Raw genomic sequence first — 26,971 nt, forward strand, 5'->3', positions numbered from 1 at the left:
ATTCTACCTCAATACGCATAAATATGCATTTGGATCTCAATATGCATTAGCATACATTTATGTCTCAAAGGTAGACGAAATCTGCCTTTGCATCCCAAAAACTACGCACACATTTGGATCTGAGTACTCGTTAACAGAGATTGATTTCGCAAGAGACTTCAGCATGGACTTACATCTCAGCAACTGTGTACGCAGCTGTAGGGGTATGCAGGCAGGTCTGTGTGGAGCTCCCGCTCTCTATGAGTCTGTTGAATGTGCAAGGAAGTCAACGAATCGTGGAAGCGTTTTTGGAGAACAAGGCTTTTTCGAGTCACAAGACAACTGGAGCTCAACGCATGTCACACTGCAAAAGTCGAGGTGTCTAGGTTTCAGAAAAGGACCTGTCTGAAGAACGCAGAAGCCATTTGCTGTGATGGGGAGTAGACGATCAAAGGAGACAGTTCGCTGCAACGCCAGACTTTCGTCACGAACAAGGCTTTTTGCCTCATCCAGCGTAGCATAGAACAACCTGCTTCTGCATGGAAACTGTGCTGCTCTCCCGCGAAACTCGCTTTGATGGCCTCCCCTCTAAGCGCCTGTTCTGTCGCAACTCGAAAACGTCCAGGCAAAAAACTCGATCTCCTGTTTTAGTCCCCCTGTGGTCAACACAAGGAGTATCTTGTGGAGTGTCTCTACGGAGACCAGCTTCGATTGGCGATGTCTTTTTCTCGTCTGTCCCTGGTCGTGGGGGAAGCGAAAGTCTGCCGGAAGTCGACATCTCCAACTCGAAGCAATCTTTGCTTTTGGAGACGTCGACGTAGACTGGACACACGCACCTCTTTAGAGAAAGCTAGGAAACGTCGTTTTGTCTAAATGTTTATCGGTTTTCTTTCCAAAGCCGTTTGCAGTTTTTCTTTCAACTGTTTTGGCTTCCCCTGTGCTTTCCGGAGAGCTTCGACCCAACGACACAAGGGGAGAAAGTTGAGAAAAAACAGAGCAAAAATCCAGCAATGAAACAAACAAATCCGGTGGACAGTCGAGTCCGGCATTGGATGTCTTCTTAGGGGGCGTAGGACCCCAGAGAAGATCGGTTTCTTTCGCCTAGGCCACTGCCTGGCTTGTCGGTGTCTCCCCGTCGGCATGTCGACGTAGAACCACCGGTCTCCGTCTCTTCTTCAGCCTCTCCCAGAAGCTTCCTGAGTCCTGTGGCTCTTGGTTCCTCTTTGTTCCTTCTCTGCCTTCGCCGTCTGTCTGTTCGCTTGTGTCCTGTGGCTCTCCGCGTTGCCCCCCTCCCCTCTCGACGCCTTTCTGCTCCTCTCCGCAAGTCTCCTTTGGACGACTTCTCCTCAGCGCCGTCCGACTCACAGGCGAAGGAGAGGAAGGAGAAGAAGAGGGACATGGAGGGGGAGGCGAAGAGACGAGAGGCAGCAGCTCCGGGTAAGAAGCTCCGACCGCGGCGTCGAACTCACTCGCGAACGTCTCGTGTCTTCCCTGAGCACAGAGGCCTGAAAGCAGCGACGCAGAAAAACGAAGCGTCCTCGTCGAGGAGAGAGACGCCTTTCCCAAAGTCTGGAGAAAGAAAAGGAAGAAAGAAAGAAAGAAAGCACTCCCGGTGTCGGAGGCAAAGCCGTCAGCTCCCCAAGGCGGATTTAAGGCGACATCTACAGCATAAAAAACCTCCCGACGGCGTTCCGCCTTTTGCAAAAACACACGGGCCTCCGCAGCGGTCGGAGTTTCGCGTAAACGGTCGAAAAGAGCGAAAAACGCAGACGCAAATACAGAGCTCTGTAGCTGGGGGGCATCGACTCCGCCGAGGGCGTTGCCACAGCTTGATGTCCACCCCGTGATATAGAGAGTTCTGGGGACAAATGCATCGGGAGAAAGGTGAAAATAAAGAGACAGAGATACGAAGCGAAGGCAACTACATGTAAAAAACAGATAACTCGGCAAGCCGAATGAGTAATTAAATAGAGAAATAAGTGAGCATGCCAATAAATAAGGAAACAGGTGAGTAAGTAGATAAACAAACGAGCAAACAAATGATCAAGTACATAAATAAAAAAGTAAATAAATAAGCCAATAGGGAGTGAGGAGTGTGAAGTTACCGGAGATTTGGTCTTTTTTGTAGTGGAGAAAAGATCGAACATTTTGGAGGATAACAGGCGAGACGAAGTTCTGGGTGACGGCAATCGTGTCATCTTCCTCATTGAGCACGCAGTGCCACCATCCTTGAGGAACGAAAATGAGCTCTCCCTCGCGAACAGAGCCCTCGAGGGGGGCAATGCCTCCTGACAAGAAACATAAATCCCGTTTTAAGAAGATGTGAGGCGACTCGGAAACGAAGCGCCTAGAACCTTGAAACCCCCACAAACGAATCTGCTTTTTCTCTCCACTGTTTTTACGTCCTCACTTCTCCTCCCTTCCCGTCACATGTCGCGTTCTCGGTCCTCTCGAGTTCGCGTCCTTCGCTGCGCAGGTCCTTCCTCGTCCTTTCCACTCCGTCTTTCTGTGGCGCGAGTTCCCTCGCGCTCTCCTCGATTGCTCGGTCTTCTTTTCCTTTCTTTTCGCTTCTGCCGCTTGCTCGCCTACCGGTGTACGGGTATCCTGGCGCATGCAGTGCGTCGAAATAGTAGTTCATGAGCCACTCGACGAGGGCGGTGGGCTGCGTCACTTCGCCGCCGTCGTGCGAGGGAAAGACGCCAGGCGGACAGACAGTCGGAGGCAAAAGAATCCACCGTTTGGCGCCTCTCACCACGGCGTTCCAGGCACTCGTCTGGTTCGGATCAACATGCCATTTCGATCCGGAGCGGCAGTTCCCCACGAGCAACCACCTGCACAGCGGAGAGCGCGGAGAGGAAAGGCGAGGAAGAGTTGGCGAAAGATAGTCAGGAACAGAAAAACGAGAGCAAGAGAAGAAGAAAAAGAAGAGAAAAGGAAGGCAACGCACCTGAAATTGGGTCTGCGTTCTCCAAGACACGCAAAGAGGTCGCGAGAGTCTGAAAAGTACGGAGGGACTTCGTAGTCCTCGGCCAGCGAGCACACTCTGTCACCGAGTTCGTGATGACGCCTTTCTTCCGCCGACGCTTGTGCTCCCGTCGTCTCTCGCCGACAGTCGCCTTGTTCCCCTATCTCCCGCGAAGCCGGAGGAACGTTCACAGGAGAAGAAGAAGAAGGTGACGACAACGCTGATGAAGACGAGAGAGCCTCTCGAGTCGATTCAGCAAAGCGCGGATCAAAGATGAAGAGAGGCGCTTCGTCAAAGTTGGAGTCCGCGTACTGGTAGAAGGTCTTGAGCTGTATGTTGGAGGCTGTTGAGCGCAACAGCAGGCAGCAGGCGACAGAGAAATCGACGCAAAAAACGCAAGAGTCAGAGAATCGTCAACAGGGGCGGAAGCATGCGCAGTTGTGGGGGGAAATCCGAGCGGAAAAAGTCGTTAAAAGCGAGACAGGGAGATCCACGGAAAAGCAGGAAAACAAAAGGGCAGGAGGTCAGCCAAGAAAGAAGACGGACGAAGGACATAACGGCGAGAACCAAGAGTGCCGCAGTGGACGGAAGGCCTCCCAGAAAACCTGGTTCTACCGCAAGCTGCGACAACGGAGAACGGAGGTCTGATATTATTGAGATTCGAGACACACAAAGCACAGTGGTTTATTCCTTCCAAAGACGAAACGCGTTCACAGCCTCACCAGCCCCGGCGTTGAAACGCACGCTGCCAAAATGGCGGCGAAAGTACTCTCCATTCCACTTCCCGAAGGCGGCCCACTTGGGCACCAGATCTACAAACAAATAGAACAGAAAAATGCATGTGGACGAAAAAAGTAAAAACATAGAAACAGTACACATCTGTCCCTGTAGACATCTGGACCCCTGAGCAGGAGGTGACTACGCATATACATATATACATATATACATATATACATGTATACATGTATACATATATACATCTGTATGTGGATGTACTCAGATAGATGCATGCACTAGTATGTGAAGATAGGTGTACTGGCAACTGGCCGTCTGAGGGTGCTCAGGGAAGAGTATAAATATATGAGCAGGTATAAAGCTTTCAACAAGTGGAACATGTCCCTGCTTCCGGACGCGTAAAGGGGAGTATACCAGGGTACGTAGATACATATGACTCTTCTTGAGTGTATGCCGACACAGCTGCATGCATGCACTCGTATGTGAATGTGTGAGTCGTCGGCGCATGTGCGACCAGCCGAGAAGCAGAAGAAGTCCTGGATTTAGCTCCGGCTGTTCGATGCAGCAAGCGACACCGCAGCGGAGTCGTATCCACTTGAGAGAAAGGCACTGGGCAGGAGAGAAACATTCCTTTAGATGGAAGCTTTGTGCTCAGCTCGAGAACGGTTTCGCTGTTCTTCCAGGAGGAAGCAGCGAACGAACGCGGGAAGGCAACGTCACAAAAAGTTCCACCCGAATTTGCGCATATGGCAAAAGAAAGAAGGTTTGGTTCAAATGACAGCGATGTTCAGTCTGGAAGTTCGCGTTCGACGTATTCAGCCGACTATCCGCTTAGATGCACCGACGGCCACAGTTGAGTCTGCACTGTCTACACCGTCTTGAGGCTCCAGTTTTGAGTTGAGGAGTGGACGGACCTGTGATGACGACCGGCTTGTTCGGTTTTTCATAGAGCTCAACGAACGCGTCGACGCTCAATGCCGAGGCAGAGACTCTCTCGAGGTTGTCGTAGTGGCGGAAGAACCTGAAGAGAGAGCCGAGAGGCCCCACAGTCAAGAACGCCAGATGCAAGGAGAGGCAGGAGATGGAAGACAGAGCAACGGATGTGCCGCTTCTTCTACAGGCTGCCTGCCCAGAGCAGAGAGTTCGTCGTTGCCGCGTTGACGTCAAGAAGAGGCACAGTCTGTCGAGAAAGGAAACATTTTTGTGTCGGAAAGTGAAAAACTTACAAGCTGCTAATATCGACAGTCGCGCAAAGCCATCGTTGGTAAAAAGTATCAGAACAGACTCCGCGGAGAACCGGGAGAGACTGCCTGTCGACAGAATCGCCTGCGGTGTCTAGGCAGGTGTCTGCCGAGCGCTCTTCCTGCGTTGAGCAAGCCGAAGAAGAAGAGGACGAAGGCGCGCGGGCTGTCCTTTGGCGCGTGAGTCTCTCTCGTTCTGCGAACAGGTAGGTTTTCTTCCAACTGCCGCGCCAGGTGAAGTCAGTCGACTCAGACGTCTCGTCCTTTGTCGGCGTCTCGGCTTCCTCCGAACAAGCCGAGAAAGAAGAAGAGAGAGAAGGAGGAGAGGGAGCAGAAGGAGAAGCAGAGTGAGAGAGGAGAAGAGGATCCGCTGTCCCTAGGAGAGTCTCTCCATTCTTCCTCGTCCCTTGTTCACCGTGTTCTCTCGCTCCGAGACCTCTCGCTCCACTCTCTTCCCGGCCCACTCGCCGTTGCTGTTGCGAGAGAACGAGAGACTGCCACAGCTCTTCGTCGAGGAGAGCAGCGAGAAGGAACTTGGAGGCGCAGGAGAGCGAGAGAAGAGCAGAGAGCGGAACGAATTCGGCGAGAGTCGAGAGGAAAGCGAGGAACGCTGCGTCGTCCAGAGCCGCGAAACTCCCGAGCGACGCCGAGCGATCCACCACCGTCGAGCCGCCAGAAGAGACAAAGAGCGCGTTACCTGAAGGCAGCAACTGCAGTGGAAGGTCAGGGGAAACGGAGGCAACGCAGAAAGAATAATGACGCAAACGGCCAAGCACAGGTTAAGCAAGGAGAAAAAGAACAGGAAAAGACTTGTAAAAAGGAAAAGAAAGAAAGTGCAGAAGATACGAGGGTACGGCGGCAACAAGGTCGTCACAGAAAAGGAGACCTAAAAATACGAAAAAGGTAGAGAACTCTTGTATACGGATGGATCAGAAGTCAAGCACAGAAATCAAGCAACGACACACACTCCTCCGTTTGAAGAGAGAGAGAGAGTTAAAGAGTAAAGGAAACGGAGCGGGAAGGAGAAAGAGGATGAACAAAACCGTATCAGACTGGAGAGGCGAACAAGTTGCACAAAAGAAATGAGAAGAGCGACAGAGACGAAGAAAGGGAGAAACTCTGGACGAGCTGAAGAATCACACAGGAGATGACGCAAGAAGGGTGTGAAGGCAGGGAGAAAAACAACTGTGGTCCTGGGAGGTGAAAGAAGGCAGTCTCTCCTTCTGAAGTCGGGAGTCGACAGGCATCGATGGTGATCGGAAGAAAAACACACAGACATATAACTTACGCCGAAAGGATGCTTTGTCAAGAGGAGTCGAGGCTTCTTCTTTTTCAGGTTCTTTTTTCTTCCTGGATCAAAAGCGACCCGCGTCTGTTGTCTTTCGTCGACTTCCATCCTCCACGCATGGACGCAAAAAAAGAAAAAGCGAAAAAGACTGCAGACAGAAGAAGAAAAGTTCCGTCGGAGAAGCCAGTGGAGGAATGAAGAGGAAGGATAACGCCCAGAGAAACGGAATCAGGAAGAGCGGCCGAAACAAACGCGACAATGCGGTGCATGCAACAACTTATCCGCGTGCATACACATGCATGCGGTCTGACTCCATAAGAGAATCCGCTTGCGGCATGAATTTTTTCTTCAGATCTGTGCGCATAAACAAGATCAAAATGACATCGAGTTTCGCAAACAAACGTGAGTTTCCAGTTTCGAGGTGACGGGAGGAACGCATGCAGACGTGAGAGCAGAGAGGAGATGAAAGGATTCTGTCCAAATTACCGTCCACAGCCTTTTCATAAGAAGTCAGATCTAAAACGAAACTCTGAGAAAGCCTTCTTCAGCCTTCTATTGGGGCAAAAGACTCTTTCCTCGACCACAACACTCAGAATACCCAACGCATGCAGCGGGTCAAGTCGCTCCGGGCAGAAGACTTTGCATGCAAGAAGAAAGGGTGTAGGGTGCAGCTACTCAACTGCTGCAGGTTGGGTGTCAGGTTTCGTTCTACGTCCACGTACAATAGCCACTGCCTTCCGCAGATACGTACTCCCATCAAAGCAAATGCGTTTCTGGAGTGTGTGTGCATCGTTGCAGACCTCGCGGTAGTAAAGTGTCTTTAGTTTACTTGAAAATAAAGGACAAAGAAACCGAAGGTTTCGCAAGTTCCCTCCTCCAACACCATCACCGGAGTGTTGCCGCGGAGTTGGAAACCGGCCGCAGTGCGAAAGACCTCCGACGCGAGAAAAAGGATATAGATTGAGGAGGAAACGGAATTCAGTTGCAAAAAACAGACAGATCGAGTCTGTACTAGGACAGGGTCCTGCAAAAGGTCAGTTCGGTCGGTACAAACCGCGAACAAGAAATGTCTATGCGAACTGCTGCGATAAGCAGACGAACACACTGATGCCGAGAGAACAGCAAACCGCGTTTGTCAGCAGTCGTCGCACGACCCCAGGATCGTCTTTCACAAGGAAGTGTGCTGCGTTCTGTAACGTACTCCGACTCTACTGCACAGGCGTTCCCTAAACAGAACGCCTCCCTTTTATGTTGTGCGTAGAAAGCAATATATCTATGCGTGTATACATAGATATATTTGTGTGTGTATGAAAGACACTAGAGAACAGAAGGCGGACAGCATTGGTACGCCGTCTCTTCCGTGTCGGGCACACAGTTTTCTCTCACTTGCGGTGTCTCAACGACACCAGGTTCATTAACTTCGTTTTATTTGCTGTTTACAAGTGAAAGAACTTCTTACCAGAATGGGGATCGCTGTGGTACTCTCATCGCTGTAGAGCAGCAGAAAAGTGTGGAGAAGTGCAGAAAAGTAAGCAGCCGAAAAGCTGGCTTTGTTGTTTCTAGCTGCAATGCATCTAAGGACGGAAGAAGCCCGACTTTTGTCGCTTGGGAGGCACTTCCCGAGGAACAACCGCGTCCGGCGAAATGGCAACCAACAGGTGAATTCGATGCTTTCCGTGAATTCAGGTGGGAAAGAGATGCTCTCCACTGGCGAAAAAGGGTAACTTCAGCTCCAACCCCCAGATCTCTCTGACAAAAACCCAAAACGTTCTGGACACCCGTCACCGTGCAAGCCCTGCAACACTTTTCCCATGGGTGTTAAGACAAAACAACATCAACGTCTGGGCAAGTCGTCTTTTGCCTCGCTTTGGCTTTCATGACAAGCAAAAGAAAAGCGTTTCGTTGTCATTCCACCATGAGTTTCTGACTTTGACGGTTTCTCGGCACTTTTTGAAAAGTCGATCCTCTGTCCCGCAGCGGAAAACACAACCAGTTCTGCGATCGCTCTGTTTCCGATTCGTTGCGGTTTTGTCAATTGGCGATTCATTCACAAGTCTTCGCAAGCTCCTGTCTCTCTTGTTGGGTGGTTATTCCAGGTTTCCTGCCCCAACGTTCTGGCGTTGCGTTAATGGCATGTCTGCGCGACCCCAGCGGAACACTAACAGATGGGAGCTGCTCGCGGCTTTCACCGAACTTGAAGATAAAGAGTCTGTGTCCAACTCTTCACAGTTCACGTTCTCTGAGGCCCCTGGAAACGAGTTAAGGAACAATCCTGAAATATTCCTCGAAAATTCTCCTTTGTTTCTGTATACCAATCTACATTGGAGTTCGGAAGTCGTTGAAGAACGAACGCGCTCTCCTACTGCCTGTTACTACTCGTGAACCCTCGCGGTCTGATCCCCTGGACTCCGCAGTAATGAGACGCTCTCGTTCTTGGCGTTGCGTTGCACTGTTTCTGCTGGTCAGCAGAAGCCGTACTTTATCTTCGCTGCTCGACGCGTCTTTCTTCGTCGCTACTATGCCAGCACCTGTCGATTTCAACGATTCACATGCTCCTCACGTAGGTCGTCCATCTTACAGCGACAGCCGCATTTCGGTAGAAAGGACTTTACCGACCCCCAAGTCTGGCAGCAGCAAAGGCATGCCTTCCCAGATGCCGTGCCAGAATGGTGAAACAAAGGAAAAGCGGGGAGATCAGCAGGGCGTTATGTCAGGACACCATCCGGTAAACGCAGACCCCGCCACACCCGCGAACTCACGAGAAAAACCTTGCCGATGTTCCTGCTGCGAGAATAGGTCCCACGACGCGCCTCGTGTCCGTTTTACGATGCCGAAGAAGTCCAACTTCACCGAAAAAGAAACTGAAAAGTCCGGGTTGCACGTCTCTCTGCGTCGACTGCCAGACAGCGAGAAAGGCCAAGTAGAAGGCGTTTCTCCTGTGCATCACTCTCGACCCGCGAGTCAGGACGGCAACGAGGCAGCGTTGCGAACCGCAGAAACTCACGCACCGCAGCAAAATCCGGATCGAGAAAGTCGGGTGTTTACTTCTGAGCACGTAAAGGAAGTCGAACAGGCAGTGCTCTTCGTCCCTATCACAAAACTGGTGCCGTTTTTCGTGACTCCTGCACAGCGGTGGAGTGCTGATCACTTGGCCGCCATGATGATGGGTGGGGGTTCTCTATTCGCGTTCAGGGGCTTCGAACCTCTTTACTGACAGCTGAGAAGGGCTAATTTTACGTTGAATAAAAAGTGTCTTCACTCCTGTGCATGCACAGCCATTTTGCGGGAGGTTGTGGAGCTTCTGTCGGAGAAAGCAAAACAAAGGAGAGACACCCGGTTACCAAAGAGCCAACATTTGTCTAGTTTTTCTGCTATGCGTGACTCTACAAGTCATCTAAATGGCGCCGTTTCACATTCCTTCCCTTGGATTTCGTGTCACTTTGTAGTAGACAACTGTAGACTGTCTTCACACGCCGTAGGGTGGGCTCCTGACAAGGAGACGCTGCCACCGTGTTTGCGATTCACAAGGGATGCACAGGAGCACAGGGTGTAACCCTATACTTACATAGTCGATTATCTTCGCGCCCATGATCCGTCGTATGTTAGCATTAAACCGTGCCTAGTGTAATGTTTAAATGGAACGCAGCAGAATTCACTGTCAGCCTACACAGTCGGCGGCATGTGAACCGAGGCTATGTCCTCCGACTCTGAAAAAAGGGGTGATCCATGAAAGAGCGGCCACCTGTCTTTATTACACGTTTCGTGCTTCTGCCTGTAGCCAAGGCTGCATATTCTACATGGCGGGAGGACTCACAAAGGCAAAGTCGTGAACGCAGGCGTTTCTCTAGTGAACCACAGGTTTCCAATTGTGGTGAGCAGAGTTTAGACAGTTTCTTCCTGTGGAAAGAATTCTCAAGTGTCTGTCTATCAACAAGGAGAGGAGAGCGGAAACAGCATTCCAAATGTAGAGATTTCTACGCACAGTAACGCACTGGTAACTCCATCAGGATGACGCTTGTGATGTACCCTGCAGCTCCCTGCGTCCTTAGGATCACAACGGACGATTTCTCGATTGGCATCAAGTAAGAAAAGAAGGTCACGTTAGTTTTGGGGAAAACGATTTTCACTACACGCTGAAGGGGAGTTCTACTTGACAAAACCGCACTTTCAGGCTACTCCTAAAATGCGCGGCCAGAACTCCAGTTCGTGGAATGGATCGATCTAAAAGGTGCTGCAGCCGGCCTGTTTACGCAAGGTCGACAGGACGCCGAACCCAGAAAGCACCGGCAAAGACGAATTCGTGGTCGAGAGGAAACAATCCAGTCATAAAACCGAAAAAACGCACGCACGCGTGGAGTGTCGCCGAACGCAGCTCACCTTCAAGGGTACTGCTGTTCCGACGGCAACGCTGCTTTTATGTCTGGTCAAAAACCACAGACGACTTTTCTGGGGAACCGTAGAACCACAAACAAACCGATGTGAAATGTTACTCGGTAAAATGATGGTCGAGACCGCCTCGCGCACTTTGCACACTGCAGCTGCTGGGTCTGTAGTTTCACCTTGGTGACCGTCTCTCCATTTGTTTGTGTTCCTTTTGCCATGGCACCAATCACCAAACCGTTACTACAAGAAAGCGCTGAGCATAATCGCTGGCATTTGATTATGTAGCCTTGTTATTTGTCGATATTTTTCCCAAACAAGCGAAGCGCAGCCGTCCAGTGCCGCGAGTCTTCGGGGCAACTGTGCCAGCTGGTGACGTTGCGATCGATAAGCTTCTGGCTTTTCGCTGCACTTCACTGCTTCTTTGGCAAGTAAATCCTTTCTTGTCTTTTTTCGGATATGAAACGGGACGTCGTTCTTTTAAACCCCATGTTTGAGTCAAATACCCCCAATTTTCCTCTTTTTCCAGCGCACCCGCCTCTAATCTGCGGCGTTCTGATTCTGATGTCCCACACGGCCACTTCAAGCTGTCAGCCACATACGCGGTTTATGTACACTTGGCAATGGGAAACACCGATCTGACTGAGAAACGCCGAAAGTTTCCGTTGTTGTCTCTCGGTTGCTCGTTTTTCCCCCTCACTCTCCGTGTCTCTTAGCATCGTTATCATCTCTAGTCGGTCAGCTTCGCAATTTCTCCTCTTCCGACCCCCGACTGCCCTCCGGTGTGCATGTACGCGTGAACGGGCGTGATTTTTCTCAACACGAGAGATTCTGGCCTCTGTTTGCGTTTCTTTCTTCTTTCTCTTCATGAGAGTTGAAGTACTGCTTCTTCCCTCGATTTTATCTGTTTCCTTTTTCTTCATCTCGCGGGAGTCGAAAACGCTCCCCCCCGTTCGATTGAGTTTCCTTCTGTCTACGCCAGAACTCTGATTCCTCTGTTTTCATGTACTTTTCCAGTCGCACTATCGAGTCTTACCCTTTAAATCTATTTCCTGAAAAGCCTCGAGTTTGGTCTTCGGGGACATTTGGCGGCGGAAGCCGTACACTCACCTCCATTTCACTGACAGCATGCGCGACTCCAAATCCCGCAAGCGCCCGCCGTCTTCGCTGGCACGCAGAGAGGCGACGCAGAGGGACCGAGGCCGCGACAAGTCTGTGAGAGGCTCCGCTCCCCGTGGACGCGGCGGTCGGTCTCTGGACTCGACAAGGCACCGCTTCTCCGGTTCTTCCCAGACTCGCGCCCGAGGCGGCATGCGGGGACGGACTGCGCATGCAGTTCGGCACAGTAGCAGAGGCGGAACCCCTCAGAGACCTGTGTCTGCGTCTTCAGCTCCCAGCAAAGACGGCCAAGGCTCTGGCCTCGCGCGAGGAGGCCGAGGCGCGCGAGGTGGAAGGCACTTTGGAAGAGGCAGAGGCCGTGGCGGGCTTCGTCGACAAGCGTCGGGAGAAGACGCCTCTGCGAGCAGACAGGAGCGAGAGGGACAAGTTGAAGGAGTCCTCGCTGCAGAAACGGGAGCGGCTGGGGATGCTGAGGATGGCGAGTACGAGAAAGGGAGCATTTTGGCGCTTCTTGGGGGCCAGGGAAGCGAGCAGAAGCTGAGAGAAGAGACTCCTCCGAGCCGCAAGAAGGCCTGCGGAGCGACGGGTGAAGAACGTGGAGAGGCTGACGGACTTGGCAAGCTTTTTAATGGAGGCGACGATGCAGAAAAGACGAAACACTCGAAGAAGAGAAAACGAGACCCGCGTTGTCTAGTCTCCGTAGAGGACGTTGCCGAGAGCGGGGAGGAGGGAAGGAGCAAGAAGAAAGAGCAGGGGACAGAAGGTTCTTCTCTCAGCTGCATTTTCTCTTCCCGAGGCAACGTCAAAGCGACGGACTCCGGCGCTGGTCTCAGTCGCTTGTCGGCTCTTTTCTCTGCGTCTGCTCTTGCGGATGCAGACGAGGGCATCGAGAACAAAGATGGTTCTGCGAAGCGTGTCTCCGCGGCGTCGTTTCCTCCTGGCTCGTCCTCTCTCAGTTGTGAAGTCGCAGACTCCGCCGCGTCGAAAACCAAGAAAAAGCGAGGTGAGCAAACCCAAGAAGAACGTGGGTCTGCTGAACAGAGACACTATAAAGGGCGAAACGAACGAGAGTCGAAGTGTGGAAGACTTCCTGGGGAGACTGGAGAGATCGTGCAGAAGAGAGGACTGCGGACCGTCGGCAGACGCTGCGTACGGCTCCGGAGAGGAAGAGAAACCGGGCGCGCTTGCGGCAGAAGGAAAGGCGTCTCTTCTCGATTCCTGTGTCGAAGGAAAATGGCAGGCGAAGAACGACGGAGAGGCTTGTTGGCACTGAGGCTGAGGCTCCGCGCTCGTTATGTCTCTCCAGTGTCTTCTCTCCCTTTTCTCTTCTTCGTCCCTTCCGCGCCTCTCCTCTCCTTTTTTTCTATTGTAGTGTTGTTGTCGTTTCGAGCGTCGTTCTTCTTCTGTCGACGCGTTTCTTTCCCTCTGTCCGCTGCCTCTCGTAGGCACCACGCTGCAGAGTGCAATCAAGAAGGCCAGAGCGGTCGCGGCGCTCCACAGAGAGGCGATGGCGAAGAAGGCTGAGGCGAGGCCCCAGGAAACGCGCAAGACGAAGAAGAAGGACCAGGGGACTCGGGAAGAGCGAGAAGAAGCCTCGGCGTCGGAACGGGAAGAAGACGGAGAGGAAAGAGAAGAAACGTCGGAGGGCGAGGCACAGGCTGCCGAGGCTGAAGCTGGGTGGAGAGAGACCGAAAAAGAAAAAGACTGTCGCACGGTTTTTGTCGGAAATCTGCCGCTCTCGGGGTGGAAGCCGCCTGCGCTGTACAGACACCTGGGAATCGGGAGAAAGGACGTGGAATCGGTAAGGAGAAACAACGCGTTTTCTTTACAGAAACATGGCCCCACAGTAAGGCGAGACACATCGACAAAGTGGAGTTCTTTGTTTTTTTCAGATTCGTCTTCGGTCCATTCCTGTCCACCCCAAGTTCAACAAGTGCCGCCTCGGAGGCCTTGTCAAAGGCCAGTTCACAGTAAGGCGTCTTCCTCGACTTCCACGGGTCACCATTTCTCTAAACGCTCTTTCTGCAGCTAAAATATCCACTTAGGGATACTCGAGTCTTCAACCACTGATTCTGTCAGCTTCAAGGATATATGTATCTCTCTCTGCAGAGAGAGATCTGTAGATGTGTGTATGTGTATAGGCACATGTTCCTTAGCCCACTACATGTTCGTCAAAGAAGAGATGCTCGAGTCTATTTCACTATTTTCTCTCCTTTCAAAAATAAACATATATATATATATATATATATATATATATGTATGAAGTCGTTGTCTGTGGGAGAGTTTTGCTTTGAGTCGCTGTGCGAGTCTGCTGAGGGTCTCTTCGCATGTGAACGCGCGCATGTGGAGTTTGAGTGTCTCAGGCGAATCCTTTCGTTCGAGATGCATGCAAGTGCCGGCTTTTCTTTGCCTTAACAGGATCTAAAAGATTTCCAGAACGCGTACATCGTGCTGAAAGACAGGAGACTCTTTCGCTCGATTCTGCAGCACGACGTAAGAGGCTGCTCCGTCACTGTGGAAGGCGAGAGTGCGAGGACTTGAAGGGATACGTTTTCGAAGTTTCATTAACTGGTTTAGTCTCACAGCATCGTACCTCTCAAGAACTTCAGGCTCTAGGGAGGAGAAGAGGGAGAGAAGAGATGGCGCAGAAGGCAACGCGTTAGTAGCGAAAAAGATAGAAGAACAAGCTGGTGGAGGACCGGAAGAGCCGAGAGGCTCGGCAGCCAAGTCATGCAGCGCAATCTGTTGGAACGCGGGAAGACCAGAGAGAGGAGAAAGACTGTGACAAAGGGAGGAGAAGAGATGAACAGAGAAAGGAGCGAGAGGAGGGAGATCAAACCAAAGAAAAAGAAGAGGCAGAGAGAACGACAAGAAAGCGTTCTAGGTTCCGGTGTGAGAAAGTGAAGCAGGTGAAAGAGACTGCGTCGCGTCGTGAGGATTGAGGGGTGTCTGGAAAACGGACATAAGATAACTGGGTGACAGTGCGTCTGTGATGAACTTTGCAAGAAAGGTGGAAGCTGAGCTGCGTTTGCAGGGCTCTTTCTTCTTAACTTCTTTACTCTTTTTGACGGAATCACCGCGGCTGTAAACGCCAGATTTTCCGCTGCCTCGTGCTCCTCTTTTCTCGCGTCTGCTGTTTGCAGGGAACGAGCTTCCAAGGTCGGCGTCTGCGCGTCGACGAAGCGGGAGAACGCGGACGCAATGTTTTCAGCCGTTTCGACCGAAAGAAAACAGTTTTCGTCGGAAATCTGCCTTCTCGCTGTTCCGAGGAAGACCTGCGGCGAGCTCTCGAAAGCAATGGAACGGTCAAGGGTACGCAAGACGAAACACTGCGTCCGGCTTCCATGGACGTTGAGTCTGAAGAGTTTTTCCTTTTCTGTGCAGACTGTGTGTGTGAGAGAGAGAGCAGAACAGCTCTCTCTTCCCATTATTTGGACTGCGCCCTGCTTCTGGTGGAAATGGACCAAGATATATTCAAGACTCTTCAGATTCCAATTAAACTTCTCGTGACGCGCCACAGTCGTCCCTCGGCAGTTTTCCTTATGAGTCGTTGCACAAGCACACGAAGCAGGATGAACGCAGGCTCTTCAGTCTGACTTGTCTTCGGCGTGGAGGACGAGCTTGTTTGTGGCAAAACGCAAGCTTTTGAAGAGAACAATTTGAGAAGGTTTTGTCCCCCTCGGAGGCGCAGCCGGCCAAACATTGAAAAAAGCGCCGCAGCAGTGGAGTTTAGCAGTGTGCATGATTTGTGTCTCCGAGCCGGTGTTGCGGCGGCGAAAGTAGTTCTTTTCGCAGTGCTTCGCTTGCTCGCTTGCAACGCAGTCGTTCTGCCGTCTCGCTGCAGTTCATCTAGTGGAGTCGTTGCTCGACCTCCTCGAGTTCTTTCTCCGTTGCGCTGTTTTCAGCTGTGAGAATTATTCGAGATAAAGTGACCACCGAGTCGAAGGGATTCGGATTCGTCTGCTTTGAAGACCGCGTCTCCGCTGCTCGCGCTGTCCTCGCCAGCAACGGCGTTGTCTCTCTCCAGGTAAGAAAGTCAACAAACACACCCTCTCTTCCTTTCCACTTTCACATGCAGTGCACTGAACATGCTCCAAAACCATCCCCCCAAACTATATGACTGCATCTGTATTTAAGGGGATCGACAGATACGTATATTTATATATATATATATATATATATATTTATATATATATATATGTATATGTCGGTGGATGTGGGTGTTGATTATAGGTGAAAGGAGTTATGTCCTGTGGCAGACACAAGGACGTGGTGTCTTCGAACTCTGGGGCCTGCACACCAGTGGAATCTTTGTTTCGAGTTTTTCCGAGTTTCTCTGGAGGGTACTCCGGATTCAGCTGCATGTCTGAACGCCGCTGTTTCTTTTTCTTCAGGGCAAGACGCTTCGAGTGACGCGTGCGTTGGACGAGGCGACTTCAAAAATGGAGGACGCCAACCGCCGCCACGAAAAAGAGAGTGAGGAAAGTTGTCGGTTCGTTTCTCAGAAAACGCTTTTAGTGAGGACGTTCATTTTAGTACGTTAGAAGAGTCGCTGAGCTAAAGCTGCATAGTCGTCTTTCTTTTTTGTGGAGTTCTGGTGGCAACCATGTGCTGCGACTCAATAGACAAAAAAAAAGGAGACACCCTGGAGACCTTGTTGATTGTGGAAAGCAGGATATCGCGTTTTGCATCTGTGGCTGCGTGTAAAAAACACAAGGACTGCGCATGCAGTTTCCCCTCTTTGTCGCAAGAAGAATGTTCTGCATGCTGTCCACCTGTTCTTTCCTTCGCGGATTGTGCAAGTTCAAGTTCTCGACCAGGCAGAGTTGCTGCAAGTCCTCGTCACAGTCTCTGCTTGCTGTTGCACTTCTCCGCGCCGTTTCCTTGTCTCTCTTTTGTGTCTCCTAGAACTCCCCGATGCACAGAGCAACTGCAGTCTCGGGGAGGTGGAAGTCGGACGCTTTCAGCCGTCTCTGTCACTTTCGTCTTGCTTGTCTCTCGAGTCGTCTGCTTTTTCCCCGTTGCTTTTTCTTTCATGTATCGTCTCTGTGTGGGTCTCCTCTCCGTCAAAATGCAGAAAAACGCGCTCGGCGAGGAGGCGTCGGTCGCGGTCTCTCTCCCGCAGTGCGGAGAATGATCCAAAAGAAAGTAGGGGAAAAGCCAATTTTGGACGGCCTGTGAATCAAATACAAACCACGCTTTTCGAAGGACTCTTCATTCAAAGTATTCCCTGTGCGATACGTCGCTTTTCAGGTGTCTCGAGCTTTCGCGTTTTTGCGCCTCTCTTCTGTGGAGAGTCGCTCCACCCCAAGTTGCAGGTGTGTGATTTCTGTTTGGCTGTCTGTTTCTGCAGCAACGGAAGATTGCCAAGCGCTATGAGAATCGCGGATACACGAAGAGAAGCTGAATATCGGAGAGAGGCGCTCCTCGCTCCACAGAAAGGGTGTTGTGCAGAAATGGTTTTCGTCGTCGCCTGGGAAAGGCACCCTACAGCGTTCTGTCTGTGAGAAGTATTTCCTATGCTCCTCTCTATCTTCTGTCCGTTATTTTCTGTACTGGTTTCGTCGCCTGGTTCTCAAAGCATGGTGCAGCATCTTCTAAAGGCTAATCCAGTTTTTTGTTTACCACGACCTTATCTCTACAGTAATCCTCGCCTTAACTAGGAGGCGTCGGTGGGTTTGGGGTTCCTTCTCTCTGCTCCTTTCTTGGTTTCCGTGCTGAGTCTTTTTTCCGGTTGTCCTTTGTGTCTTTTCTCCGTTTCTCTTCCTCACCGTTCTCGTTCTGAGTCTTTGCTTCTTCTCGAACTTCACGGTCGCTTTGTGTCTGCGTTTTCCTCTTGGTTTCTTCGGAGCAACTGTGGGCGACCAGATTTCCCAGTCTACAAAGAAGAACTTGGGAGAAATGCGTTGAAACGAGGGTCCTCCAACGGTTCTTGCACGGGAGGACTTCGAAACTCACCAGCGCTCTCTCAGTCTTTCTGCTGTAGGGAGCCAGAAAGCATTTTTCTCTTTAGAATAACAGGCAGCCACAGGCACTTTTTCCCCTGTGCACTGCGAGCATGGGACCGCTCCTTCCTGTCAGCACTCGCTTCCATAGTTTTCTTGTCATTTTCCTTTTTTCCCTCGTTCACACCTCCAGTTAGTCTCAGACTTTCTCACAAGCTCGGGCCGCTGGCGAAACGATTCCGGCTTCTTCGAGTCTGGGGAAACGCCGGTTTGCCGACTGACAGAGAAGCATTTCCCAGCTCAGATAGTACAGACAGTTTGAAGATCTGCTTTTCCCCCGTTTTTTCCCTTTCAACTGGCGCTAGGTTTGAATACTTCGGGGAACTTCTCCGGTACAGCCCCACAAAAATGCCGTCGTGTCGCCTTCATCAGGGAGAGCTGAGCAACAGGCGAAGCGGACCTCGTGGCGACACACAGTGAGTTGGTTTCTCTGTTGCTCCCTCAAGCTACGTATTCACTTGAAAAACCGTCCTCTTCCCATGTGGGTAATTTGACAGAGTGGAGGAAAGCAGCAGAAAGACCTAGCATGCAGTCTCGTGTGCGTTTCTCGAGGCGCTGCTCAGCAGGGTTGGCTGAAAGTTCGGTTTTTTACTCGTGCGTCTTCCGCATATACTTACCAAATATGGAGCCAAGAACGCACTAATTGCAGTGCTTTGTGATACAAGAAACGCAGCCCTGCTGCTTCCATGAGAAGCTCTGCGTACGAGAGCACATGAAGATCCTGCACAGGGTGCAGACAGATGGAAGTGAAGCATGGAGTTTTCAATTTATCTCTCGGCTTTCTGTGGCGTCTATACTGTAAGTGAACGAACGAGCTGTGAACGCCACGACGGGGAGTAGATAGGCAAAGAAACTGGCGGAGAAACTCCACACAGACCTCCAAGAGGAAACTTCCAAAAGAGTGTCAAGATACTCGTGCATTCCCCTCCCTCATCTTGTGTCCGAATGCAAGTTAGGACAAATGGACAGCTTCTAAATTCGTTGTCCCTGAGTAAACATATTACCGAAAAAACAATTACGGTTCTGGGTTGCACAGGAAATCCCAAAATCTCGGAAAGGTAGGTGGAGGCGTTCGGGCAACAAGGAAGGACAGAAACCGGTAAGCGCCCCGGGAGATTCGTTACAGAAAGAACGACCATGGTGCAGGGCTCTTTACAGACAACGGGCTAGACATTCGATTCAAAGCAGGAAAGAACCGACCACAGTGGTAAAGTGAGGGTGTGTTTCCTGCGGCTTCCAGCGTCCAAACTCCCATACGATGGGTACAGAGAACGAGAGCGGCAAGATCGGCCTAGTTCGTCAAAGAAACAAGCAAGTCGCGAACGCGACACGAGAGGCAACGCCAGAACCTGAGGGTGGTGTCGACAAAGAGGCGACTGCAGTATCGTCAGTTGTTCTTGTTGTGAGGGGTGTTAACACAGATTCGTGTACTACGCCTGGAATACAACCAGTGTGGAGCAACCTTGATGTCATCGGAATAGAAAACCAACAAGTTTAACTGTCTTACGCAGTCCAGTGGGCCGACGCCGTACAAAACAAGCATGAAGAGGCAGCTTGTCTGTCTCTCGAAACTGGGCCATGTTCAGTGTCCTAGGCATTTGTTTATTCGATTTGAGTCTTGTATTTTTGAAACGCGAATCATTAATGCAGAGGCAATATCTACTTATACTGTGATAGTCACAACAAATGGTCTAGATAGCATCTGTCTGTTGTCAATGTCGGCTTTGTACCGACGATGTGGTAACCTCTTTCTACGAATCATGACTGTTTATCTGCACCCGCGACAACGGGTAAATTCACGGCGAGGGAATAGGGCCTAGTAGTTCACCCCAGCGCTGCAGGATATGATTACACGTGCCTGTGTAGGTGTCTACCTCAGAGCAGGAAGTAATACGACCTCAAAGAAGGAGCGAACTGTACCACAACCGATATACGCGGATCTTCCTCAGCCCCCACTGCGAAACACAGTAGAACAGAGGCAGCAGCGGAAAGGAGCACGGAGTGGTCGGGCATCCCGGAGGTCGGAAGGTACCGAATCCAAACATTCTCCAAAGAAATTCGCTGGTTTTCGTAGCCCCCTTGCCTAGGTAATGGCTTGGATATCGCCGTTGGATTTGGTGAGAGACTGCTTGAATGCCTCTGTGAAATTCTATGGGCAACTCTCGCGAAGAAAACTGTGGCCCAATTGCTGAATCAGGCACGTTCCCTCCGGTTGATCGGGGTCAGCGGAAGACGAACAAAACAAACAGAGGAATGTGTATTTGAATGGCTGAATCGCTTTATCCTAGAATCTGAATGAAATCGGCGTCTGAGGCAACACAAAGCGACACCTCGTTTGTCGTTTTCTGACTCGCCGCAGAAGAGTTGACCTCAAACACTCTCAGCAACGGTTGTCTCTCCACGATGCCATTCTCGAACCGAAGCGAAAAACCCGCGTAAACTCCCTTCAAAACTCTTAGACAAACAACTAACGGACTGCAGAATCACATAGGAGCGCATGTATCATTATCAGAATTCTTCTATCCCGACGACCTGTAAGCCCCTTGTAAAGAAAACGACGAGCAAAAAGATTGCACGTTTTGTCTCTCCCTGCCTTATACGTCGGTTCTACCAACAGTGGGGTGGAGGTCTCCGCAGACAAAGGACGTTCATACCTTCTCGGCCTTTTGGCTATGATCAAGTGTAGTATCTGTTCTTATCAGTGTGACAACTGATATGGGTCCAACTGGACCCAATTATGTCACATCAATTTTTGTTTGGGGAGGCTAGGTTTCTGAGCTTGCTCAGGCCTTCCTCAAGCGTCGCCTTCCTCCTGCACTCCCGGGAAGAGCGGTGCACCCTTCCGACCCTTCGGGGTTAACAGAATCTTAAATTATCACAAGAGGATACAGAAGGTTTTCTCATCGAATCCTGTAGGGTTGGTATCTCAGGCACTGTCACTAGTGTCTCTCCAGTTCACTTCTCGTAATGTAGCGAACACCGTGAAAGCCAAGGTTGCTCCCGACGTTTCCATCTTTAACGCCACTACCACCACCGCTTGCGAAGCGCGACAGCCTCTCTTAGGGAGACCTACAGTTTCCGCCATTTTTCATTCTCACCATTGGGCCGGCCGCTGATGGTTAACCGGGGACATCATACACAGCCAACTTGCACGGCGCCAGCTCCCCTAATCTCACGCATATTTTTCTTTACCCAAGAAAAGGCAACTTCCTCTCTTCATACACCGTAAGTTCAAAAAACGTTTGCCCAGTCCCACGAGCATTAGAACGGTCGGAAATCCATCGGCACGGTAGCTGCTTCCCGGACCGCCTCACGCCGTTGTCGTTTTGTCTCAATATTTCCTTCCTGCCACGCCAGGGTGCGCTGGCCCCACACCTAAGTTCTTTCGTCGACTGTACTCGAACAGGATCACTTCTATAGTAGATCCGCTTGTTCACCTGCACAGCGACAGACAACACCTTAAGTCGTGACGATGAGTTGTACATCCAGCCATCCCTTGAAGGGAGGCTCCCTGTGCGATTGGTTTCATACCAACTTCCTCAGGGCAGCTTTGATGATACCGGGGCAGCTGGCGAAAGCCAGTTGCTCCAATGGCGAGGATGATTCTGAACGACATAAAACTCTAAAATTAACAGGGTGTTGTCTTCTCTGTGCGATTCGTCGCAAGCAGTTGATTTTATCTCCGAATTTCTCTCAAACCAAGGCACAAGACGTGCGGCAAAGTAATTCTTCACGACAGACTAGCACTGTCAGACGCTCACGAGAAATTAACCCAACAACGTAATCATCTGTTTCCCTTTGTTGAACTTAACACGTTCAAGTCCGTCGTACACTGTCTTTTTCGTCTCAGTTCCGCACATTTACCAATGCAGTTTTAGATATTGGAGTTATTAAATTCATCCTGCGCGCTCAGGTCAGCCTACCACCACGCACGAGCGGACGTTAATTTTCCACACAGTCCTACTCTCCACTCGGGTAAAATACAGCCTCTCCCAGCAGTAGTGCCGCCGCTCCGTTCGACAGCGGAGCCAGAGGTTGTCACACTTGCCATTTGAGCGAATCATTGTTATTGCCCGGAAACATGTGTTCTATTTTTTGCTGTTTTGTGCGGAAATTGTTCATATCGCACATGAAGACAGTCCAAGATGATGCGCTGCCACAGTTAACTTTCTTGAGGTGCTTTCCGTATTCTGGAGTTCTCACAGATCCTCCTTTCTCAGCGACCCCTCGCGATAAACTAGTGAACACGAAAATCCCTATAACATCCGCGCTCTGAGATGGATCTGATCCTGAGACGGACACACGACAACTTGTACACCATGCCCTGCTTGCTTCTCGTCGTCCTCCTATCAGTGCCCGTGAGATTGTCCCTAGCACTTGTAGACGTGATGCCTCGGCAACTCGCTTACTTGCCCATCGCTCAACTACAGGCACCTGTTTTTCGTATTCCTATGTAGCAAATGATCTCAGGATGAGTTTCTCCGTCTCTACCATTCGTTGCATCCAGATGTAGATGAGAAATCATGTACTGTTTGTTGCTGGATTGTTTATGGCTGGAATAAGTCTCTCTGATGAGGGAAGCAGGCGACCCCGTGCTACGTGAAAAGAAACCACGTGAACTTTCCACGGAGAAGCAGTACCACACCATTGATGAGGAAAAACATTTGTCACGTGATTTCTTCCACTGACAAGGGAAATCCCCGCCCCTCTACAAAGCATCCTATTACACCAAAAGGTTGAATGTCTAACACAGTCGACAAAATAGAGCATGCACACATTGTCTTGTCTTGCTAGGAGAGGATTCCAAACCTATCTAGCGACGAGCTCCATGTTATTGATGCCGGCTACGAAATCGTAACTAGAGTTAGGCAAGTGCATAATGCAAAATAAGATGACTGTATAGCGGGACAAAGAGACTGGTCACAGTAGTACCTGGCTAGTAGTTTTCTTTCGCCGTTAGCTACGAATTGGTTAACTGGGGGACGTGCTGTTCCCCTGGTATCAGCAGTACCCTTAATTCTATTCGCGTTCAAGGAAGTTTAATTCACGAGAGATCTGCTCAAATCAAGCCTCCTTCGGCCTTTTGTGTCATTGTGTCTACCAGGGGAAGCATAAGCGTAGGCATACACTTACCGTAACTGCTGTTCTTGATTAGGGGTCAACGTATTCCATTGGCCGCTCTACGCTGTGAATCATCTTCTAAGATAAAATGGAAACTGAAGCTGTACAAACAACACAATGGTCACCTCTGGAACCCTCCATCCTAACGCTAGGTGTGTAGCCACGACTTTTTTATTCTCAGTGCCTCATTTTCATGGACGATAAATTGAAGTGAGGGTAAAAAATTAGAAGGCTTACAAACTAAACAGCATATAAACTCCAACGCAGAGCAGATATCGTTTGACCTAAGTGCCTCGACTCTTAAAGAACTTTAAGAACAATGGACTGATCGGGAATTGAACCCGAGACCTTTCGCATGCGAAGCGAACGTGATACCCCTACACCATCAGCCCTCAAACTACTTGTTAAACTGACATACAATAAGCTGTGTGCTTGGAATTCCTTACCAATGCACAAGGACTATAGTGTGTCTAACGCTGATAGCACTGACTCTCGACAGCAACTCTTACCGTGCACGAAGAACCTTGAAGCCGTTGTCTTATCCAGAGACAGAGCCAAACACTTTACGAGCGTTGCACATTTCCTTTTTTGCGGTTCTGGGCTCGGGGTTATCCGATCGATTTCGTGAGTGTTGATGGACCACGTGAAAAGTAGGAGACAATGTTTCTGAGATCCGAATGCCACCGTCGCCACATTTGAGCCTCTTTTTTTGCACAGATGCTGGGGACAGGAGCTCTTGAAGTGTCAGTCTGTATGCTCGGTGACTGCCAGTGACGGGAAGATGCTTAAGATGCATCCACGGAGAGCATAACGCACGGGAGTATAGTTTATTCCTGATTCCTCGCTGGAAGCTCCGCACGGTACCACATCGCCGTCATGTCGACTCGCCGGAGCGGGCAGGAGAAGGCCGTCTTATTTTTTTCGTAGGTACTCCTCCACTCCAAGACAGTGTTGTGGCTCGACATTTCGAACGTGGAAGCATCTCACTCTGCCCCAGTCTCCGTTCTTCGCGTGTGTGTCAGCACACCAGCACGCTCCTACCGGTAGGCGGCTTTGAGCCGTCTACCTGCCGCGACGGACTCTCCCAGTCAACCGCAAGAGTCAGAGACTGCGCTCCTCACCGACCTGACGAAGTGGAACCTCTTGGGCCGTCAAAAATTGCACATTGACGGTTTTGGGAACCTCTGATGCGGCAAAGGTGATTGGGTCACGCCGCATTTCTCTGGTGTGCCCTTTGTCTGGCGAAGGTGGGGCTGCCTCACTCGTTTTGTCGCACACCCATTTTTCAAGCGAGACTGAGGGGGAGTGCACAAGAAAAAGAACTGACCGCGCCTCCACGGCACATTCGCTTGCACACAGACATATCCATATGTGGGACAGATCTGCGAAAATTTGAGGAAAGCAAAGGCTCTCCAGAAAACCGTCTGAATCTTGCCGTGAGCGACTCCGTCCCTGCCGCGACGACCTCAGCCTCCACGCTTATGTGCCATGCGTGGCGAATGCATGTGGTGCCACTGGATACATACGTTAATTAAACTTACCTGGCAGGCGCTCGGGGTGGCTCACGCATCACCCTGTCGTAGTTCGGAGCAGGGCACTGCACTCTGCTGCTGTGATGAGCTATGGGCTCCCAATCGGGGGTGCCAACTGCAGAATTTCTGGTAGCGGCAGGTTGCGTTCGCGCGCTTGCCAACAATTTTATCAGTAAAAATTCACTCTCAGTAAAAATCCTTAACCGAATATTATTTATAGAAGGCGTCTGTTTCTGGTGATCCTGCTATTGATGCTTTTTGAAACTGGAACTTGCGTTCTACAGGCGCATGTCTGCGGAGGGGGGTGACGATGTATACTCACTCGCTTGTGGTTGCAAGCTGTCGGTTCACATGTCGACGAGGGCGCGTAGAGTACAATAGAGCCTGGTTCCGGCAAAGAAAGACCAGAAGATGGAAGCCTGAAGTGCATCTTGTAGTGGACACCTATTGTGGTCACGGGACAGGTAAACGCTGCCACAACCGGTTCCGTGTGACCCTTGTGGGAACTAATAGAGGATGCAGGGGAGTTGCTCTGATGCAGAGGAACATAAAAGTGGGCAGCCTTCAGGTCCGGTGCCTTATAGCTCCCTCGTGTCTCGCCGGTACCGAGTGCGGTGCAGTGTGTGTGTGGGCTAACGTTGAACGGTTCGGGGTGTGTCGCTTCATACGAACTGGATGTATGTGGTGAATGAACAAGATCACGTCGTGCCGCGGGGGAGCCAGAAAAAACGTGATAGCTACAGCGTTGGTGCCGTTCACTCGGTGGAAAACTGAAGCTTCTGCGGTTTCGAAGAAACGCTTTTGAGTTAAGCGTGTAAGTGTTCATATACGTAACAAATGTACATCGTTAGAGTTGTCGGAAATGGTGGGATTCGTAAGTAATCAACGGTTCAGAGTGTGAATACAGGAAAATAACCACAGGTCAAATTGCAGCCCGGCTCTGCCATGCATTCCGAACCTACTATATCATTGTTGGCGCCTAAGCGCCCCAAAAATTGGTATACAGACGCATTTGATGCGGAGACGACACGGCAATCTTTAGTAAAAGGCGAAAGATTGATGCGTTCTGTCGTAACCGCTGCGCTGAAAAGGCTGTGGGGAGGAGACGCCAACCTGAGGAGACGGATCTTCAACCAATTGCGACCTAACGGCACGCGGCGCGCCGGAACGCAAGTTCCCGCCGACGGGTTGGAAAAGGGCAGATTTCGACTTTTTCGTTTTACTTTCTAAAAGAAACCAATGACAATTGCAGTTGTACTCACCACCTGACGAAAATTGGTGCACAACGTCAATTTCCTCTCAGAGGGCAAGCAGGTGTGCGCCTGAGACACGAACAGTGGCATCAACGCGATAAGACTGAATCATGTCGGTGTGCCGAAGTCTTCTCCGGCCGGTTCATCTCCACGAGTTAGGCGCCGAACTTTTATGTAAACCCTGTTTGACCCACTTATTCATGAGTACTCCACCGCAGAACGCGACGTGTATGGAAAACGAATGGCGAAAAGCCTTCCTTATATGGAATGGGGCCAGTGGCAATTGGCGAGCTGGAAGATGACAAGACAGGGCAGCAGAGCACAGAGGGAATTTCTGACCAAAGGGCCCTCCCCTCTGCTTAGTAGATCTGGAGACCTGTCACTGCTATGTTAAATGAGGAGAGGAACAACTGAACACTGAGGCAAACGACCTCCTTCTGTGTAATCTGCCACATCTATATTTTTCTCTGTAAAAAGAGACTCCCAGGTGTAGACCGGAAAGTATCTTGGGTGACGTACAGGACCATGCGCCTGTAAACAGTGTTAGACCACCTCGGAACTCCACTCCAAAACCAGCACGTGGTGTTGTCCACATAGAAAAAAACTGTTGATACTTTCTACGTTCCCCCCTTTTCCCAGGATGTGCCCTAGGCTTAAGCATTCTCACACGCACACCCGAAACAGTAGTTAGAACACCTAAGCTGCATTCTGAAGTATCTTCCTGAAGGACTTCGTCAGTTCCATACTTCTTTGCATGGCTCCAGGCTTCAAACGACCAACGCCTGCTCAAAGTTTCGTGATGCTGTTGTAGCAACTTGTTTTTGATGCGTAGAGTCGTGGGAAATGAATCCTAACCTGCAGTTCCGTACCGGCTTGTCGGAGCGAAATTAGATTTTCGATCACACATGAGCTATCTCACGGTGCACCGTCCTAACGAATTAGAAGGTTTATTCTTTCCTCAGCAGCAGTCGAACCATCAAACATGACTCGTTTATTGCAACCCGTTTCCTTCGAAGTCACTCCCTTGTAGCCGGCACTGCTCTCTTATTCACGCGTGATATAGTTCGAAAGCGCTCCTCTCTCCAAATATCATGATGGTGGCATTTCAACGACCATCTACGCGGCGGAAACAGAATCGACGGCACAACAACATTTCAAACTGTCTAGGCGGGACCCAGCCTAGCGGGCGGGCAATGCCTACAGCTACCGCGGCTCTAAGAATGACGCGTGCACCTCCGAACTACACACAAGACCAGGCAGCCATGTGTCATCACCGCAGAGCGAGAGAAATGGTAAACTCTGGGGATTTTGAAGGCGACGAGAGACGTCTAAGTATGATAAAAAACCTTTTTC

The 26,971-nt window shown here is 50.6% G+C and overlaps 4 protein-coding genes across 4 annotated transcripts; 3 read left to right on the forward strand and 1 right to left on the reverse strand.

Annotated features, from left to right (window-relative positions):
* Window positions 1-1,020: 1,020 nt before the first annotated feature.
* Window positions 1,021-6,316, reverse strand: JMJD6b (histone lysine demethylase JMJD6b; the record flags this gene model as incomplete). Its single annotated transcript, XM_018781918.1, has 8 exons — window positions 1,021-1,484; window positions 2,085-2,267; window positions 2,569-2,810; window positions 2,927-3,287; window positions 3,667-3,756; window positions 4,594-4,700; window positions 4,906-5,630; window positions 6,209-6,316. 8 exons carry the CDS (start codon window positions 6,314-6,316, stop codon window positions 1,081-1,083), a joined length of 2,220 nt encoding a protein of 739 aa, XP_018637735.1. The 3' UTR covers window positions 1,021-1,080.
* Window positions 6,317-8,624: 2,308 nt separating this feature from the next.
* TGME49_283882 (hypothetical protein) lies at window positions 8,625-9,422 on the forward strand (the record flags this gene model as incomplete). Its single annotated transcript, XM_018781917.1, has 1 exon — window positions 8,625-9,422. One exon carries the CDS (start codon window positions 8,625-8,627, stop codon window positions 9,420-9,422), a length of 798 nt encoding a protein of 265 aa, XP_018637736.1.
* A 2,294-nt stretch (window positions 9,423-11,716) lies between these two features.
* TGME49_283878 (RNA recognition motif-containing protein) lies at window positions 11,717-17,114 on the forward strand (the record flags this gene model as incomplete). The annotated part of the gene is made up of 9 exons (XM_018781916.1): window positions 11,717-12,710; window positions 13,153-13,508; window positions 13,600-13,677; window positions 14,126-14,200; window positions 14,851-15,019; window positions 15,613-15,734; window positions 16,102-16,183; window positions 16,785-16,855; window positions 17,061-17,114. The coding sequence occupies 9 exons, from the start codon at window positions 11,717-11,719 to the stop codon at window positions 17,112-17,114; spliced, it is 2,001 nt and encodes a 666-aa protein (XP_018637737.1).
* A 1,351-nt stretch (window positions 17,115-18,465) lies between these two features.
* On the forward strand, window positions 18,466-19,210 carry TGME49_283870 (hypothetical protein; the record flags this gene model as incomplete). Its single annotated transcript, XM_018781915.1, has 2 exons — window positions 18,466-18,510; window positions 18,953-19,210. 2 exons carry the CDS (start codon window positions 18,466-18,468, stop codon window positions 19,208-19,210), a joined length of 303 nt encoding a protein of 100 aa, XP_018637738.1.
* Between the last annotated feature and the right edge of the window lie 7,761 nt (window positions 19,211-26,971).

This window comes from Toxoplasma gondii, chromosome V (assembly GCF_000006565.2).
Source record: "Toxoplasma gondii ME49 chromosome V, whole genome shotgun sequence".
In the NCBI taxonomy this organism is placed as follows: Eukaryota; Apicomplexa; class Conoidasida; order Eucoccidiorida; family Sarcocystidae; genus Toxoplasma; species Toxoplasma gondii.